The sequence below is a fragment of the Chrysochloris asiatica genome, unplaced genomic scaffold, assembly GCF_000296735.1.
Source record: "Chrysochloris asiatica unplaced genomic scaffold, ChrAsi1.0 scaffold00262, whole genome shotgun sequence".
Taxonomy (NCBI): Eukaryota; Metazoa; Chordata; class Mammalia; order Afrosoricida; family Chrysochloridae; genus Chrysochloris; species Chrysochloris asiatica.
The window spans coordinates 183,021-197,395 of NW_006408780.1; the positions used below are offsets into that span (position 1 = coordinate 183,021).

Consider the following 14,375-nt stretch of genomic DNA (forward strand, 5'->3'; position numbering starts at 1 on the left):
GAGAGCTCCTTTGACAGACAGCGTCATAACATTCATACTCAGACCTGTTTGTCTGGAATTGGTCTGTGACTAAAGAAGGAGTCCAAACTGAAAACAGAAAGAAACTGAAGGGCAACTTCAGCGTTGCCAGAGGAAGCCAGGAGGGGTGATGAACCAAGCTGGCTCTGGCAGGAAGCTGTGAGGAGAACCAATATGCCTAGATTGGATGATCACTTCGGGGACCAGGGCAGAGCCCAGTTAGCGCCTCAGGCTCAAGGTGCACCAACACCTAGAGCCTTCGTTGTCCTTCCAGAAGCTAGAGTGTGTCAGACACCTCAACAGATAGGGTTGCAACTCTGAGAAAATGAGGGATCCCACCCCGGCAGTATGCACCAGTGACAGCCCCTCACTAATGGAAAACCCTGCAGACAGAACCTTGTAGGCCACGTGCCAACGTGACTGGAACCCAAATGTGTAGTGGGACATGGAGCAAGCATGGAAACCGAGTCAACAACGAGACAGGGTATAAAACAGCAGACTTGCTGCACTCAAATCAAAGGAGAAAATGGAAAACCGTATTTGGATAGACACTTCCCTGCATACCAATGCGGTGGTGGTTCTTTGTCCATTCCTTGCATTTATTAATTTACCGTATATTTCCCCTCAGGTAATGAAACGGTGTCACAGTTTGGGCTTACTGACTTCGTGTGTCACTAAAAGCACTGTCCCAGTGGCCACAGTGCTGTGGCCATTACCAGCTCTCTTTCTCCTGACTGAATTAAATTTCGGCAATGCCAGGACAAGGTCACAACTTACAAAGCTGTTGCAGAGCCGTTGTCTGTGAGGATGAGTCTGGGATGTTGCTGGACTGGAACGGGCGAGCTGGAGCCTGAGCCTGAGCTTGCTGAGGACACACTAGGCGGCCGCATCTCCGAAAGATAGTCGGGAGCGGAGTCCATCTGGAGAGGCAGCTGGTGGATGTGGATGTCGTCGGGGACGGGAGTGTCCATGATCCCACAAGTGAGGATGTGGGACAGACTGCAGTCATCACAAGCACACCTGAGAGAAGGGAGGGCAGTTACTGGGAGGGCCACCCCCGGGGCGTGGGTGGCCTGTGCTCGCTACTGCCTGCAGGGCTCACCTTCTCCTGTAGTTGCAGTTGGGACAGTCAGGCAGGCTCAGCCGTGACGACAGCATGTGCCTCATGGTGTCTGTGAAGTGGTCCTCACCAGCTACTGTGCGCTTGTGAGTCAGCTGGAGGGAATCATAAAACACGCGTCTAAGGAGCCGCGATGGCGCGACGCAGTCTCACCTACTCGGGCATATTGTCAGGGGGTGCAGTCCCTGGAGAACACCACCATGCCTGGTAAAGTAGAGACTCAGGGAAACAGAGGGAGACCCTGGCAGGAGGGATTAACAGGGGTGATCAGAAGAGGCTCGTCTCTGGAGAAGGACACCATGCTTGGTTGGATGAGTGTCAGCGAACACGAGGAGGTCCCTCCCTGAGAAGGAGTGATGTAGCCACAGCAACAACCAACACAAACAAGAATGACCAAGAGCGAAGTACTGGGCAGCTGGACACACGGTCACTATGAATCTGAGCGAAGTACCGGGCAGCCGGACACACGGTCACTATGAATCTGAGCCTGCTCGGTGGTGGCCTCCAACAGCAACAACACTTTGGTAAAGCATTCCCCTCTATGATGTGGTTTGTGTTGGTCAGTAACTATGGAGACTTCAGAAAATTGGTAGAAAAGTGAAATTAAAATGCCCAAACTTTTAAAAGCCCCCTAGTATGTCATGTGGGAGCGTGATGGCTCTGTAGGGTAAATGCTGGACTGTGAACCACAAGGTCAGTGGTTTGTACCCACCCGCCGCTCTAGGAGAAAGACGAGGCTTTCTGCTTCCACAAAGATTCACAGCCTGGGAAATTCTACAGGGTCGCTGTGAGTTAGCACCAACTCCATAGCACTTAGCAACAGTATGTCATGTCCATCAAGAAAACAGTGGTCTTTGGGGCTACCACGTTGACCTCCTAAAGGCACGTGACCTCATGTCACTGGGCTGCAGCAGACACCGAGCATGTACCCCATGTCTGCAAGTGCTAGTAAGGAGAACAGAGGTCTGAGGGCAGTGACTGCAGGCAAGGAGCCTATGATCTAGTAGAGAGACGGAAAGAAGGGGAGGATGAAGAGCGCTGTGGTGGAGACCCTTCTCAGGGCCATGGAGGCTCTGTGAGGTAGGGGCTGGGAGGCCGGAGCCCATGGTAGAGAAGGAGTTGAAGTTGGGAGTTCAGTCTGATGCAAAGGGAGCATCCAGACCAGGGAAGAGCCCCGGGTCAGGCACACACCCACAGACTCCTACAACACTGGCCCCAGGCTGAACCTGAGAGTACAGTGAGGCAGGACAGAGCACTGCAGACAGACACGGGACAGAGGCAGGTCGGAGAGGCCGAGTAGGAGTCAGCAGCCTGATGGGTCACAAGATGCTCAACAAACACGGTTACCCATGAGTACCACATGGAGCCAAAGGAAGCAGATGAGTCGGTGAGACCCTGAGGTCTGAGCAGGACCTGCCCATGCCCTACGGTCTCCGAATGTTAGTCTGTGCCCGCAGACCACGTCCACAAGTTACAGACACTATCCACTTCGCCCCCAGCCTTTTGCCCACCTCCTCTCTGCAGCCTCACCTGCTCTTCAGTGAATCGCCTTTGTTTAAAAAGTTCCCAGTCTTCTGATAGCATGCGCTGTTTAGTTTTCATAGTCATCTAATCAGGGTACGACAAAAAAAAAAAAAAAACAAATTTAGCACCAGCAAGATCTACATGGAATATCTTCAAGGGAAAGAGTTTGTCAGATAATATGCACAAGAACCATCCCACATAGACAGAATGAAAGAGGAACAGGACAAGTAAGCTCCCTGGCATTTCATTTCACAGTCTCCTCAACTTACTCAAGCCACCACAAGCATGTTTCTTACATGGTTTCTTCACAAGCTGGCAGCGCTGTGAGGGCTCATACCAGGACCTCTAAGGCCCAGGTGGGCAGCGCTGTGAGGGCTCACACCAGGACCTCTAAGGTTCAGGCGGGCAGCGCTGTGAGGAGTCACACCAGGACCTCTAAGGCCCAGGTGGGCAGCGCTGTGAGGGCTCACACCAGGACCTCTAAGGTTCAGGTGGGCAGCACTGTGAGGGCTCATACCAGGACCTCTAAGGCCCAGGTGGGCAGCGCTGTGAGGGCTCACACCAGGACCTCTGAGGTCCACACGGGTAGCATGGTGGGTACTGAGGCACATCATGCATTCCTTCCTCAGGCTCTTGTGTGTGGTTGCTGCTTCTGAAGATATGCAACACCTCTCTCAGAACCCATCTGTAACCATCCCCCGTCCTGCCTCTGTTCCTCTCAATCCCAGACTCTACAGAATCACAAGTGTCAGCTCTCCCCAGGCTCTCAGACCCACAGCTTGAATGGACTGTGTACAGGAGATGGGACACCTGGGCAGACAAAAGCACTTGACCAACCGCTGCCACTGCCCTGAGCACACACACCTCACCAGGTCTATTCCTGGCTGCGGACAGGGCACTGGCTGGCACACAGGCCTCTGCCAGCAGTCCTTCACCACCCCTCTCTTTCCATGGACAGACAGGTGAACCGCGGGAGCCATGTGCCAACTCACCTGCTCGTCCACGTAGTCATCAATCCTCTTCTGACACTCCAGCCACTCATCGGCCACGCGGCGCAGCTCCTCCTCCGAGCAGTGGTAGCGCTGCAGCAATGTGCTGTATGTGTCCTCGTTACAGGTATCATGCGTGGTGGTACCCAGCCTGCGGGAGGCATGATCTCTAAGAGAGGAACGGAGCTCCATGCTCTGTGTTCAGGGTCGCTCCTGTCCCTGCGTGCCCTGTGATTACCCTCACTGTTCCACCGGAATGGACAGCATGGTACATCAAGGACAGCAGTGAGCGTCCCCTAGGGGAACCACCAGTGACATGGAAAGACAGTGGCCAAGTGACTGAGGTCACTGAATGTGGACTGTGAACGAGCTGTCCTGACTGAAATGCACCAACCCAGAGAGAAGAACACATCTTTATGTGAGGAAGATAAAGTGTGGGTCTGTTTTTTAAATTTAGTGAAACAGAAAGTTCCAATTCTGAGGAAGACATCTGATGACCTTACTTACTGTCTATTATCTGTCGTTAGGAATGAAATAGGATGAGAAATGAACATGTACACATGAAACAAACGACACTCTTAGGTGCCCATGAGGAAATCCACTCTGATAACTGAAAAAGAAGGTGGTTGAGAGGAGACAGGATGGGCATAGGAAGGGGGAGACATGTATTTCACCCATGAGAAAAACATGCGTTCTCCTCAGATCTCAGCATAGCAGTGCTTGAACCCAAATGGGGGAATCTGACACCTTGACAAGGGTTTTTCCAAAGCGAAGACAACATTTGTGATCACAGAGCATCTGTGCAGCGGCCACATCAGTGTTCTTGAAATAAAACTAGTCTCTCCCAGGGAGCCACACATGGCCCACAGGGCACCGGGACAAAGGAGTGCTGTGGATACACCACCAAAGCCACAGATGCGTCTGTCCCCACACAGCTGCACACACCCATGTCTACAGGTTGTGAAAAGGAAGGCAGCGCATGCTGAGTGCAGACACAACTGTAGGAGTGTGTATGTATGAGGAAAACGAAAGTCTAGAAGAAATACCGAGTTGTTTGGTGCCGTCGAGTCTGGTCCAATTCAGAACAAAGCACTGCTTGCCTGATGCTGTGCCATTTCCAAAACTGTTCCTATGTTTGAGCCCGTTTTCACAGCCAATGCATCAGTCTGTCGTGTTGAGGGTCATTCTCTTTGAGGTTGATCCCATAATGTACCAGGGACTATTAACACCTGAGAACATGTCCAAAGTTAAGTGAAACGGAGACTCGCCGCCATCCGCGCCTCTAAGGAACATTCGCCTGATTTGTTTGTTCTTCTGGCAGTCCACGGCCTAGTCAATATTCTTTGCCAATATCCTAACTCAAATACAACAATCCATTTTCAGTATTCCTTCTTCACTGTCCCGCTTTCACATGCCCATGTTGTTGTTGTTAGGTGCCATCAAGTACCGACTCATAGAGACCCTATGCACAGAATGAAACACTGCCCAGTCCTGGGCCAACCAAACAAGTGTTACCATGCTTGAGTTCAATGATGCTGCCACTTTGCCAATGCATCTCTCACTGGGGTTTTTCTCTGACCCTCCACCTTACCACCTTCTCCAGCGGTCAGTCCCTCCTGACAATTGGTCCGTAGTATGAGATACTAAATTTGGCCATGGTGGCCTCCAAGGAGCACTCTGGCTGCACTTCTCCCAACACAGATCTGTTGGTTCTTTTGGCAGCCCATAACACTTTCAATATTCTCCTTCAACACCATAACTCAAATACATCAATTCTTCTACAGTCTTCCTTACTCACTGTCCAGCTTTTGCATCCATATGAGGCTACTCAAAATACCATGGCTTGGGTCTGGCACACCTTAGTCCTCAAGCTGACATCTTTGCTCTTTAACACTTTAAAAAGTCCTGATCCAAGAAGAATGAAGTCCTTGACAACATCAACCTTTTCTCCATTGATAAGAATGTTGTTTACTGGTCCAGTGGTGAGGATTTTTGTTTTCTTTACGTTGAGATGGAATCCCTATCAAAGGCTGTGGTCTTTGATCTTCATCAGTAAATGTTTTAAGTCCTCTTCACTTTCAGTAAGCAAGGTTGTATCATCTGCATATTGCAGGTTGTTAATGAGCCTTCCTCCAATCCTGATGCCACATTTTGCTAATCCAGCTTCTCAGATGATTTGCTCAGCATACTGGTTGAATGAGTATGGTGAAAGAATACAGCCCTGTCACACATCTTTCTTGATTTTTAAACCAGCCAGTGTTTCCATGTTCTGTTTGAACAACTGCCACGTACAGATACCTTATGAGCACAATTAAGTGTTTACTTGTGCTTTATGGACTAAAAAGGCTTTCGATTGTGTGGAACGTGACAAGCTATGGACATTGCAAAGTATGAGTATTCATACTTGTGTGGAGCATGCATGTGAGGTGACTGGGTCAGGTGCACCTTAGTGCTCAAACTGACACCTTTGCTCTTGAGCATTTCAACGAGGTCTTGTGCCGCACATTTGCCCAATGCCATCCATCACTTATTCCTGACTGCTGCTTCCGTGTGTGCCAATTGTGACTCCAAGTAAATGTACTCTGTGACAACGTCAGTGTCTTCTCTGCTCATCATCATGTTTGCTTATGGGTCCAGTACATAGCTCCATTTTCCCATGACTTCTAGAATGTTATTTGCAAAGTCAATGTAATAAAATTTAGCCATCAGAAATGCATGTTGCAGGGCTATTTCATAGTGAGGAACAGCTCAGAGAAGAAGCATAGAAGGGTTAGACACTGATGAACGGAAAAAATGCCATGTAGAAACAATGGAATTGGTACAAGTCCTGCTGTGTGTACTCTGAACAACAACAAACTCTATGAGATTACACACACCCCCAAACTCAACAGTGGTTCTCAAGCAACCATTCTGATGGGCAGATAGCCACCCACCCCGTCCCCGCTGCTCCTAAGGGGCACTAACGGAGCAGAAGCAAACCCTTGGCTTTGGAAGCTGTCCCTACACATGCTCCCTCTAAAGTAGGACAAGCAGAAGGCAGATGGAATTGAACCGTGGTCTGAGGAAGCCCGGAAAATAAAAAGACGCTGCCGCCGACCTCACTCCATGATGGAAACCACTGAGCCCATCACGGCTCTCCTCCTACGGCTGTTCAGCTTTCCAGGTGAGAGCACACTCCAGGGCCACCTCATGCTTCTCCTGGGTCTCAAAGTGCAGAGTAGGACCTGAGCCCCAAGACTGACCACATTCCTGGGGAAGTAGTCTTCACCTCATCACAGTTTGTGAAGTTGGGGTGGGGTGGGGTGTCCCCCACTCCTGCTGTCTCTCACCTCACCTCACTTCACATTACTACGCTCTGGCTTATTGCCAAATCCAGGCTGCCCTCATGTCCTGCCTGGAGGCTGTCCCTTGTTGTCAGTGTGTTTCATTTGCATTGGAGCCACAGGTGATAGTGTACATATCACTTGGCTCTTTTCCTGCAGTGACAGGAGCTTTTGAACACCTGAGAGGACTACACAGGAGGTGGGGCACAGCCGATGGGACCTGTGGGTGGCTCTGCCAAGGGCTCATCTCTTCCCCACCTTGCCCTTCTCTTGTTTCCATTTGTAATCTGCTTCAATTGTGTTCACAGCCCGAAAGGAACGTGCAGGTTTCTGCGAGGCTAGATCTGTGGTGTTGAGGGTCAAGGCTAATGAGCTGGACACCATCGCAGAACCACACAGTCAAGTGTTTGGGATTGGGCGTCCACAACACACCCCTTGTCATTCACTGGGATCTACAATTTCATCACAACACTGCAAACAGGAGTGCCAACAGTGGGGAGACCATGTGTCTAGGATTTCATAATGATCAACAGGTTCCTTGTAACAGAGGTGAGCTGGGGCTGATAAGAGGCGGGTGGGCAGGTGTGGGCTCCGGAGCAGCAGAGTCCACTCCAGCCACCACTGAAGTTCCTTCTTGGTGTCAACACTGGGTCCTCTATAATCCACGCCACTCTCTTTTTCTGCCCAGAGAAAGATACTTCTTGGTACCAAGGCTAGGTTCCCTGTAATCCATACTGCCCTCCTCTCCTGCTCAGAGGACATCTCCTTTAATCCACAGATCCCTCTCCTGTAATTCACTCTGCCTTGCTGGAGGCTGGAACAACGTGCGGCATAGCTGGGGTGCACGCAGCTGTGTTCGTTCCTCCCCTAGCAGATGGAAGAGCTGCTCTCTCCCACGTTACAGCGTAGAAATTACATTGTGAGTGAATGGAGGCACAAGCAGGCACTTTGGGCAGAGCCTTATATTCCAGACAAACACAAGCTGGAATCCAGAAAGGGGACCGGGTAAGACTCAGAGAAGGTTCACAGGGCTCAAGGTGGTCCACGGTTCAGCACCAGTCTCCGCAGTGTCTACTGCAGACCAGGCAGGTGAAAAGCAGCGTTCCCAGTACCCAGCAACCCTACGCACAACAAAGAGACACTGCGCCCGTCTGGCACCATCCTCACAGGTAGGACTGCGTCCTAGTGTGCAGTTGCAGCCACTGTGTCAATTGCTTTGTTGCGGGGACTGCTGTGTGTCACTGACCCTCCACTCTTCAAAGCGAGAACGAGAGTTAATTACAATTCAGCTTGGGTAAATCTCCTTACAAGTCAATCCAAATTTTCCCTAATCACTAATGCTCTCTATATATTTATTTAAACTACAGACCAAACAGAGCAAGAACTACTTACATCCAAGCCAGCAAATCAGCAGCCCCAGTGCGTCTCCTCTGAGAGGCAGACAGCCAATCCCTCTTAGGCCAGATGATCTCTTTAAATGTCAGCAGGTGAAGCACCAAGACGTCTGGCCTTCTCCAGCCCCTCAAGTGGTCAGACAATAGTGGAACAAGGCACACAAGCTGTGAAGGGATGTTTTGCCCCCTCAGGTATGGTGTTAGGTGGAAAAAACACACGAAGAAAGCCCACCTCAGCTGGTGGGAAGGAAGGACAGGCGGACAGGAAGACCCCTTTTGAGGAGTTTCCCATCTCTGCCAGGACAGCTCTCCTGTTGCATTCGTCCACTACTGCCAACACCGAGAGTCTGACAGGACTGTGCATGCATGTACATCACACCTAGAGACTGCCACCAGCCACAGGGTGGACAGTCATCCCAGCGGCGTGGGGACTGCATAGCAGCGTGGGGACTGCAGACGGCCTACAAGGTGGCACGTGCACACAACTCTTTATGAATAAACACACTCCCATGCCCAGAGTCTGGCCCAAGGGATAGAAGTCAAGTCTGGTGGAGTCCAAGGACACTGTTGCCAATCTGCAAACAGCACAGAAGGATGTGCTGGGCTGCACTGTGGATGTCACCCAGACTGTGGGACTCTGCAGGAAAACCGGCCAGGGCTCTCTCATTGAAGACGGGAGGGAAAAGGCACACCCAGCAAAAACAAAGATGGCAATGCACAGGTGAGTAGTAAGACAATACAGAAATGCATGGGTAAGCGTAACAACACGCCTCATGGGACTGGACTCCTGAGTTTGGAGGCTAAGGGTCATGGCTTCACCACTTAAAACAGTGCTTCTAGTCTACCTGGGGTTTCGCAAGCGGTCACCCAAGGCCCAACAGTTGGTTTCTAACCACCAAGAAAAACAAAACAAAGGAGAGTTAGGAATAAGAGGAAGATAATTTGTGGCTAGTTGTCTCCATGAACAAATACCTCCTTTGCCATCAGACCAGACTGGATGGTGTCCAGCTACTATTCATGAACATGTTCATCACAGAGCTCATAAAAGAATCCTCATCAAAAGGGAAAAATACAAAAGAAAATTGCAACTTCTCACGGACTCCAGACTTTCTGTAGGCATGGAGGCTGGATGAACCCCTGAAACTATTGCCCTGAGCTAATTCTTAAACTTCACACCAAAATAACCCTTGGAGTTGCCTTAAAACCAAACAATGGTCCAGCTTAACTGGTAAAGAACGCCTGTGGGGAGCAGCATACAAGGGAGCAGAGCACTTGAGCGGGAGCTCAGGGAGCTAGTGGGCTGCTACGGATGGAGGAGAACACGTCAGAAAAGGCAAGCTCAATACGACTGAGTTACATATGTGGAAACAGCCAAAATAGTCAAATTACACCAAAATTAAATTAAAAAAAAAGAAGACAGGGAGAGGAAGTTCACTTGTATGATGCTTCAGGTTTTCCTCTTTCTGCCCACACAGATGTCTTCCGGAAGCCCACATTGCGGACACGCTCACAAACATGAATGCTGCATGCTGAGGCCGCGGCACGCAGTGACCACGTGGGACGCACGGTGGGAGGAGCTCGTACCTGATCTGCGACAGCAGCGTTGGCAGGTTGCTCTGCAGCAACGGCTCAGAAAAAACCAGGTTCTCAAACAGGTGCTTATTATGCAACTCCCAGGTCACCTGGAACTTTTTCAAGTGCTCATTTTCCTAAAGAAAAAAAGAGAGACGCACTGAATTAATGACGACTCAGATTCCCCGAAAGACATTTCCGACACCACCACTACACACGGGTCACTCTGCTGAGGGGCAGGCACGGAAAACACACACCTCTCATGGATACTTTAACGAACTCTGAAACTGCAGTCTCAGGGGACACACACCAGGACACCACCAGGACACATACTGAGTCAGGGTGGGCTTCCATATGTGCAGCTTGCCAAGATCTCAATGCCTGGGGTCCTCAAAGCTTCAGCACAGAGTCCTGAGACCACAATGACGGGAATGCTGCTCTGTGACACAGACTTCAACACACGGAACCAAGTCTACTTCATGACAGCTCCGTGTCTTCATGCTCCACAGGTCACTGGCAGCACAGCGCAAAGGCTGCACTGACCATGAAACCTGGCTGGATCCGGGTCCCAATGTTCTAACCATATAGGACAGTTTGGGGAACCTCAGGGTGTTTAATAGGGACTGTGTATTTATCACTATTATCTAAATGCTGACTACAGGAGAATCTGGATAAGGAGTGCAGAGAAATTGATGATATTACTATTTCCACCACTCGTCCGTGAGGGTGTCCTACTATGGTGGCGTGTGTGTTGCTGTGATTCAGGAAGCTATGCCACAGGCACTGTGATACCCGCAGAGTCACCCACGGCAGACAGGAGTCAGCTGAGCTTCCAGATGAACATGGACTAGGAAGAAGGAGAGATGGACTACTTCTGAATATTTAGTCACTGAAAACCTCATGAATAGCAGTGGAACGCTGTCAGGACCAGAGGATGTCACATACATTGCTGGAAGACGAGCTCTTCACATTAGAAGGCATTCAAACTGCGATAGGGGAGAGCTTCCTCCTCAAAGTAGAATTGACCTTGATGGTGCAAAAGGACCTTCATTTGCTGATGGGGCATAACTCAAAATGAAGAGAAACAGCTGTAAACATTCATTAATAATCGGAACATGGAATGTACAAAGTGTGAATCGAGGAAAATTGGAAGTTGTCAAAAATGAACTGGAACACATAAACATCGGTATCCTAGGCAGTGGTGAGCTGAAATGGATTGGTATTGGCCATTGTGAATCTGACATGCCCATGGCTTATTATGTATGCCAGGAATAACAAACTGAAGAGGAATGGCGTCACAGTCATCATCAAAAAGAACCTATCGAGATCTGTTCTGAAGCATAACGCTGTCTGTGTTAGGATAATATCCATACGCCTACAACAAGACCAGTTAATACTATTATTCAAATTTATGCACAAACCATTAAAGACAATAATGAAGTTGTTCTTCAGTCTGTGATTGAACAAACATGATAATTACTGGTGATTGAAATGCAAAGGTTAGAAATAAAGAGGAAGAATCAGTGATTGGAAAATAGGGCCTTGGTGATAGAAACAACAGAAATTCTATCATGGAGATCACATGACAGAATTTTGCAAAATCAATGACTTCTTCATTGTAAATACCTTTTTTAAACAACATAAAAGACACATGGACCTCACCAGATGGAATATACAGAAATCAAACTGACTACAACTGTGCCGAGAACCAGTGGAAAAGTTCAGTATCATCAGCCAACACAAAGGCAGGGGCAGATTGTGGAACAGAGACCATCAATTGTTCCTATACAAGTTCAGGCTGAGAAAAACTAAAATAAGTCCACAAGAGCCAAAAATAAGACCTTGGATATAGCCCACCTGGATTTAGAGATCATCTCAAGAACAGATTTGATGCACGAGACACTAAACACAGAAGACCAGAAGAGTTGTGGATGACAACAAGAACATAAAACAGGAAGAAAACAAAAGGCCACAAGAAGACAAAGAAGGAAAAGGTCAAAATGGATGTCAGAAGAGACTCTGAAACTTGCTCTCCAGTATAGAGATGCTAAAGCAAATGGAAGATGTTGTGGAGGTACAAGAGCTGAACAGAAATTTTCAAAAGGCAGCTTGAGAAGACACAAATATTTTAATGAATTTTGCAAAAACTTGGAGTTAGAAAACCAAAAGGGAAGAACACACTCAGCATTTCTCAAGCCAAGGGACCTGAAGAAAAAAATCAAGCCTCGACTTGTGGTACACTGAAGGATTATCTGGGCAGAATATACTGAATGATGCAGAAAGCATCAAAACAGCATGGAAGAAAAACACAAGAGTCACTGTACCAACAAGAAATGGTCAATGCTCAACCATTTCAAGAGGTGGTTGTGGTGGTGGCTGCTGTGTGCCATGGAATCAGTTCCGACTCATAGAGACCCCGTACAGGGTTTCCGAGGTCGTAAATCTTTACGAGAGCAGAACGCCTCATCTTTCTCCCACAGAGCAGCTGGTAGTTTCGAACTGCTGACCTTGCGGTTCAAAGCCCGATTCATAACCACTATGCTACCAGAGCTCCTTTAAGAGGTAGTGTATGATTAATAACCAATGATCCTGAAGGAAAAAGTCCAGGGTACACTGAAGGCATTGGCAATGCACAAGGCACCAGGAATACAAATTGAAATCTTTCAACAATGTGATGCAGTACTGGCGGCACTCACTCACCTGTACCAAGAAATGTGGAAGACAATTACCTGGCCAACTGACTGGACAAGATCTGTATTTTGCCTGTTCCAAAGAGAGGTCCTGGTGTGGTGCTGTGGACTAATGCACTGGACTGCAAAGTTGTTTGAACCACAAGGTTGGTGGTTCAAGCTCACCAGCTGCTCCTTAGAAATCCTATATAGGGTTGCTATGGCTCGGAAACAACTCGACGGCAGTTAACAACAACAAAGAGAGGTACGCAACGGAATGCGGAAATCATCAGACAGTATCAATGATAGCCCTGATATCCCATGTGAGTCAAGTTTAACGGAAGATAATACAAAATGGATGCAGGCATACAGTGACAGAGAACTTCCAGAGGTGGTTCAAGCAGGATTCAGAAGAGGCCGTGGAACGAGGGATATCATTGCTGACATCAGATGGACCTTGGGTGAAAGCAGTGAAAACCCCAAAGATGTTTATCTGTGCATTATTAACTATGCAAAGGCATAGATTGTGTGGGTTATGACAAACTATAAACATTGTGAAGTATGAATATTCTGAAACACTTACTTGTGCTCATGAGGAACCTGTACAGAGACCGAGGCATTGGCAAAGAACAAGGGAACAAACACCAAATGGTTTAAAATTAGTTATGGTGTGCACCAGGGCTGTATTCTTTCACCATAGTTATTCAATGTATATGGTGAGCAAATAATTCCAGAAGTTGAATTATATGAAGAAAAACATGGCATGAGGATTGGAGGAAGACTAATTAACAACCTGTGATATGCAGATGATACAACCTTGCTTACTGAAAATGAAGAGGACTTGAAGTACTTACTGATGAAGATCAAAGACCACAACCTTCGGTATGGGTTGCATTTTAATATAACGAAAACAAAAATCCTCACAATTGGACCAATCATCAAAACATGAAGAAAAGACTGAAGTTGTCAAAGATCTCATTTTCTTGGATCAACATCAACACTCATGGAAGCAGCAGTCAAGAAATCAGACTTCTTTAAAATGTTCAAGGGCAAAGTTGTCAGTTTGAGGACAAAGGTGAGCTTGACCCAATCGTGGTATTTTTAAGAGTCTCATATGCATGTGAAGCTCAACAGTGAATATGGAAGACCATAGTAGAACTGGTGAATTTGAGCTTTGTTGTTGGAGGAGAGTATTGAAGGTACCATGGACTGCCAAAAGAACAAACACATCTGTGTTGGAATAAGTACAGCTAGACAGCTCCTTGGAAGCCAGGATGCCCAGACTTCATCTCTTCTACCCAAACATATTGTCGGGAGGGACCAGTCTCTGAGGAAGGACATCACGTTTGGTAAAGTGGGGGGCTGGAGAAAGAGAAAGACCCCCAACCAGATGGACTGGCACAGTGGCAGCAGCAATGGGGCTCATGTGTAGCAACGACTGTGAGATTGGCACAGGACCAGGCAATGTTTTGTAATCTTCTTCATAGGGTTACTATGAGTCAATGTCAACCCTGTGGCACCAACAACTCTCTATTTTGAATCCAGAATTTACATATAACACCTTATTAGCAATTTTAAATAAATTCCCAAATGTGGCTCTAGTTACTGCTTTTTCTTCAGTGTTCCACAGTCAACACTATGTTGTTGTTGTTGTTGTCAGGTGCCATCGAGTCGGAACCGACTCATAGCAACCCCATGCACAGCAGAACGAAACAATGTTCGATCCTGGGCCAACCTCACTACCGCTGCCACACCTGAGTCCATCA

The 14,375-nt window shown here is 48.2% G+C and overlaps 1 protein-coding gene across 1 annotated transcript in view; it reads right to left on the bottom strand.

Annotated features, from left to right (window-relative positions):
* FAM193A (family with sequence similarity 193, member A) overlaps window positions 1-14,375 on the bottom strand; it is a 144,123-nt gene that overhangs the window by 60,869 nt on the left and 68,879 nt on the right. Inside the window, exons 5-9 of the mRNA XM_006874096.1 lie at window positions 9,953-10,077; window positions 3,655-3,802; window positions 2,669-2,746; window positions 1,121-1,233; window positions 796-1,038 (exon numbers count right to left, since the gene is read on the bottom strand). Of these exons, the coding sequence (XP_006874158.1) occupies window positions 796-1,038; window positions 1,121-1,233; window positions 2,669-2,746; window positions 3,655-3,802; window positions 9,953-10,077 (707 nt within the window). The remainder of the gene's footprint in view (window positions 1-795; window positions 1,039-1,120; window positions 1,234-2,668; window positions 2,747-3,654; window positions 3,803-9,952; window positions 10,078-14,375) is intronic.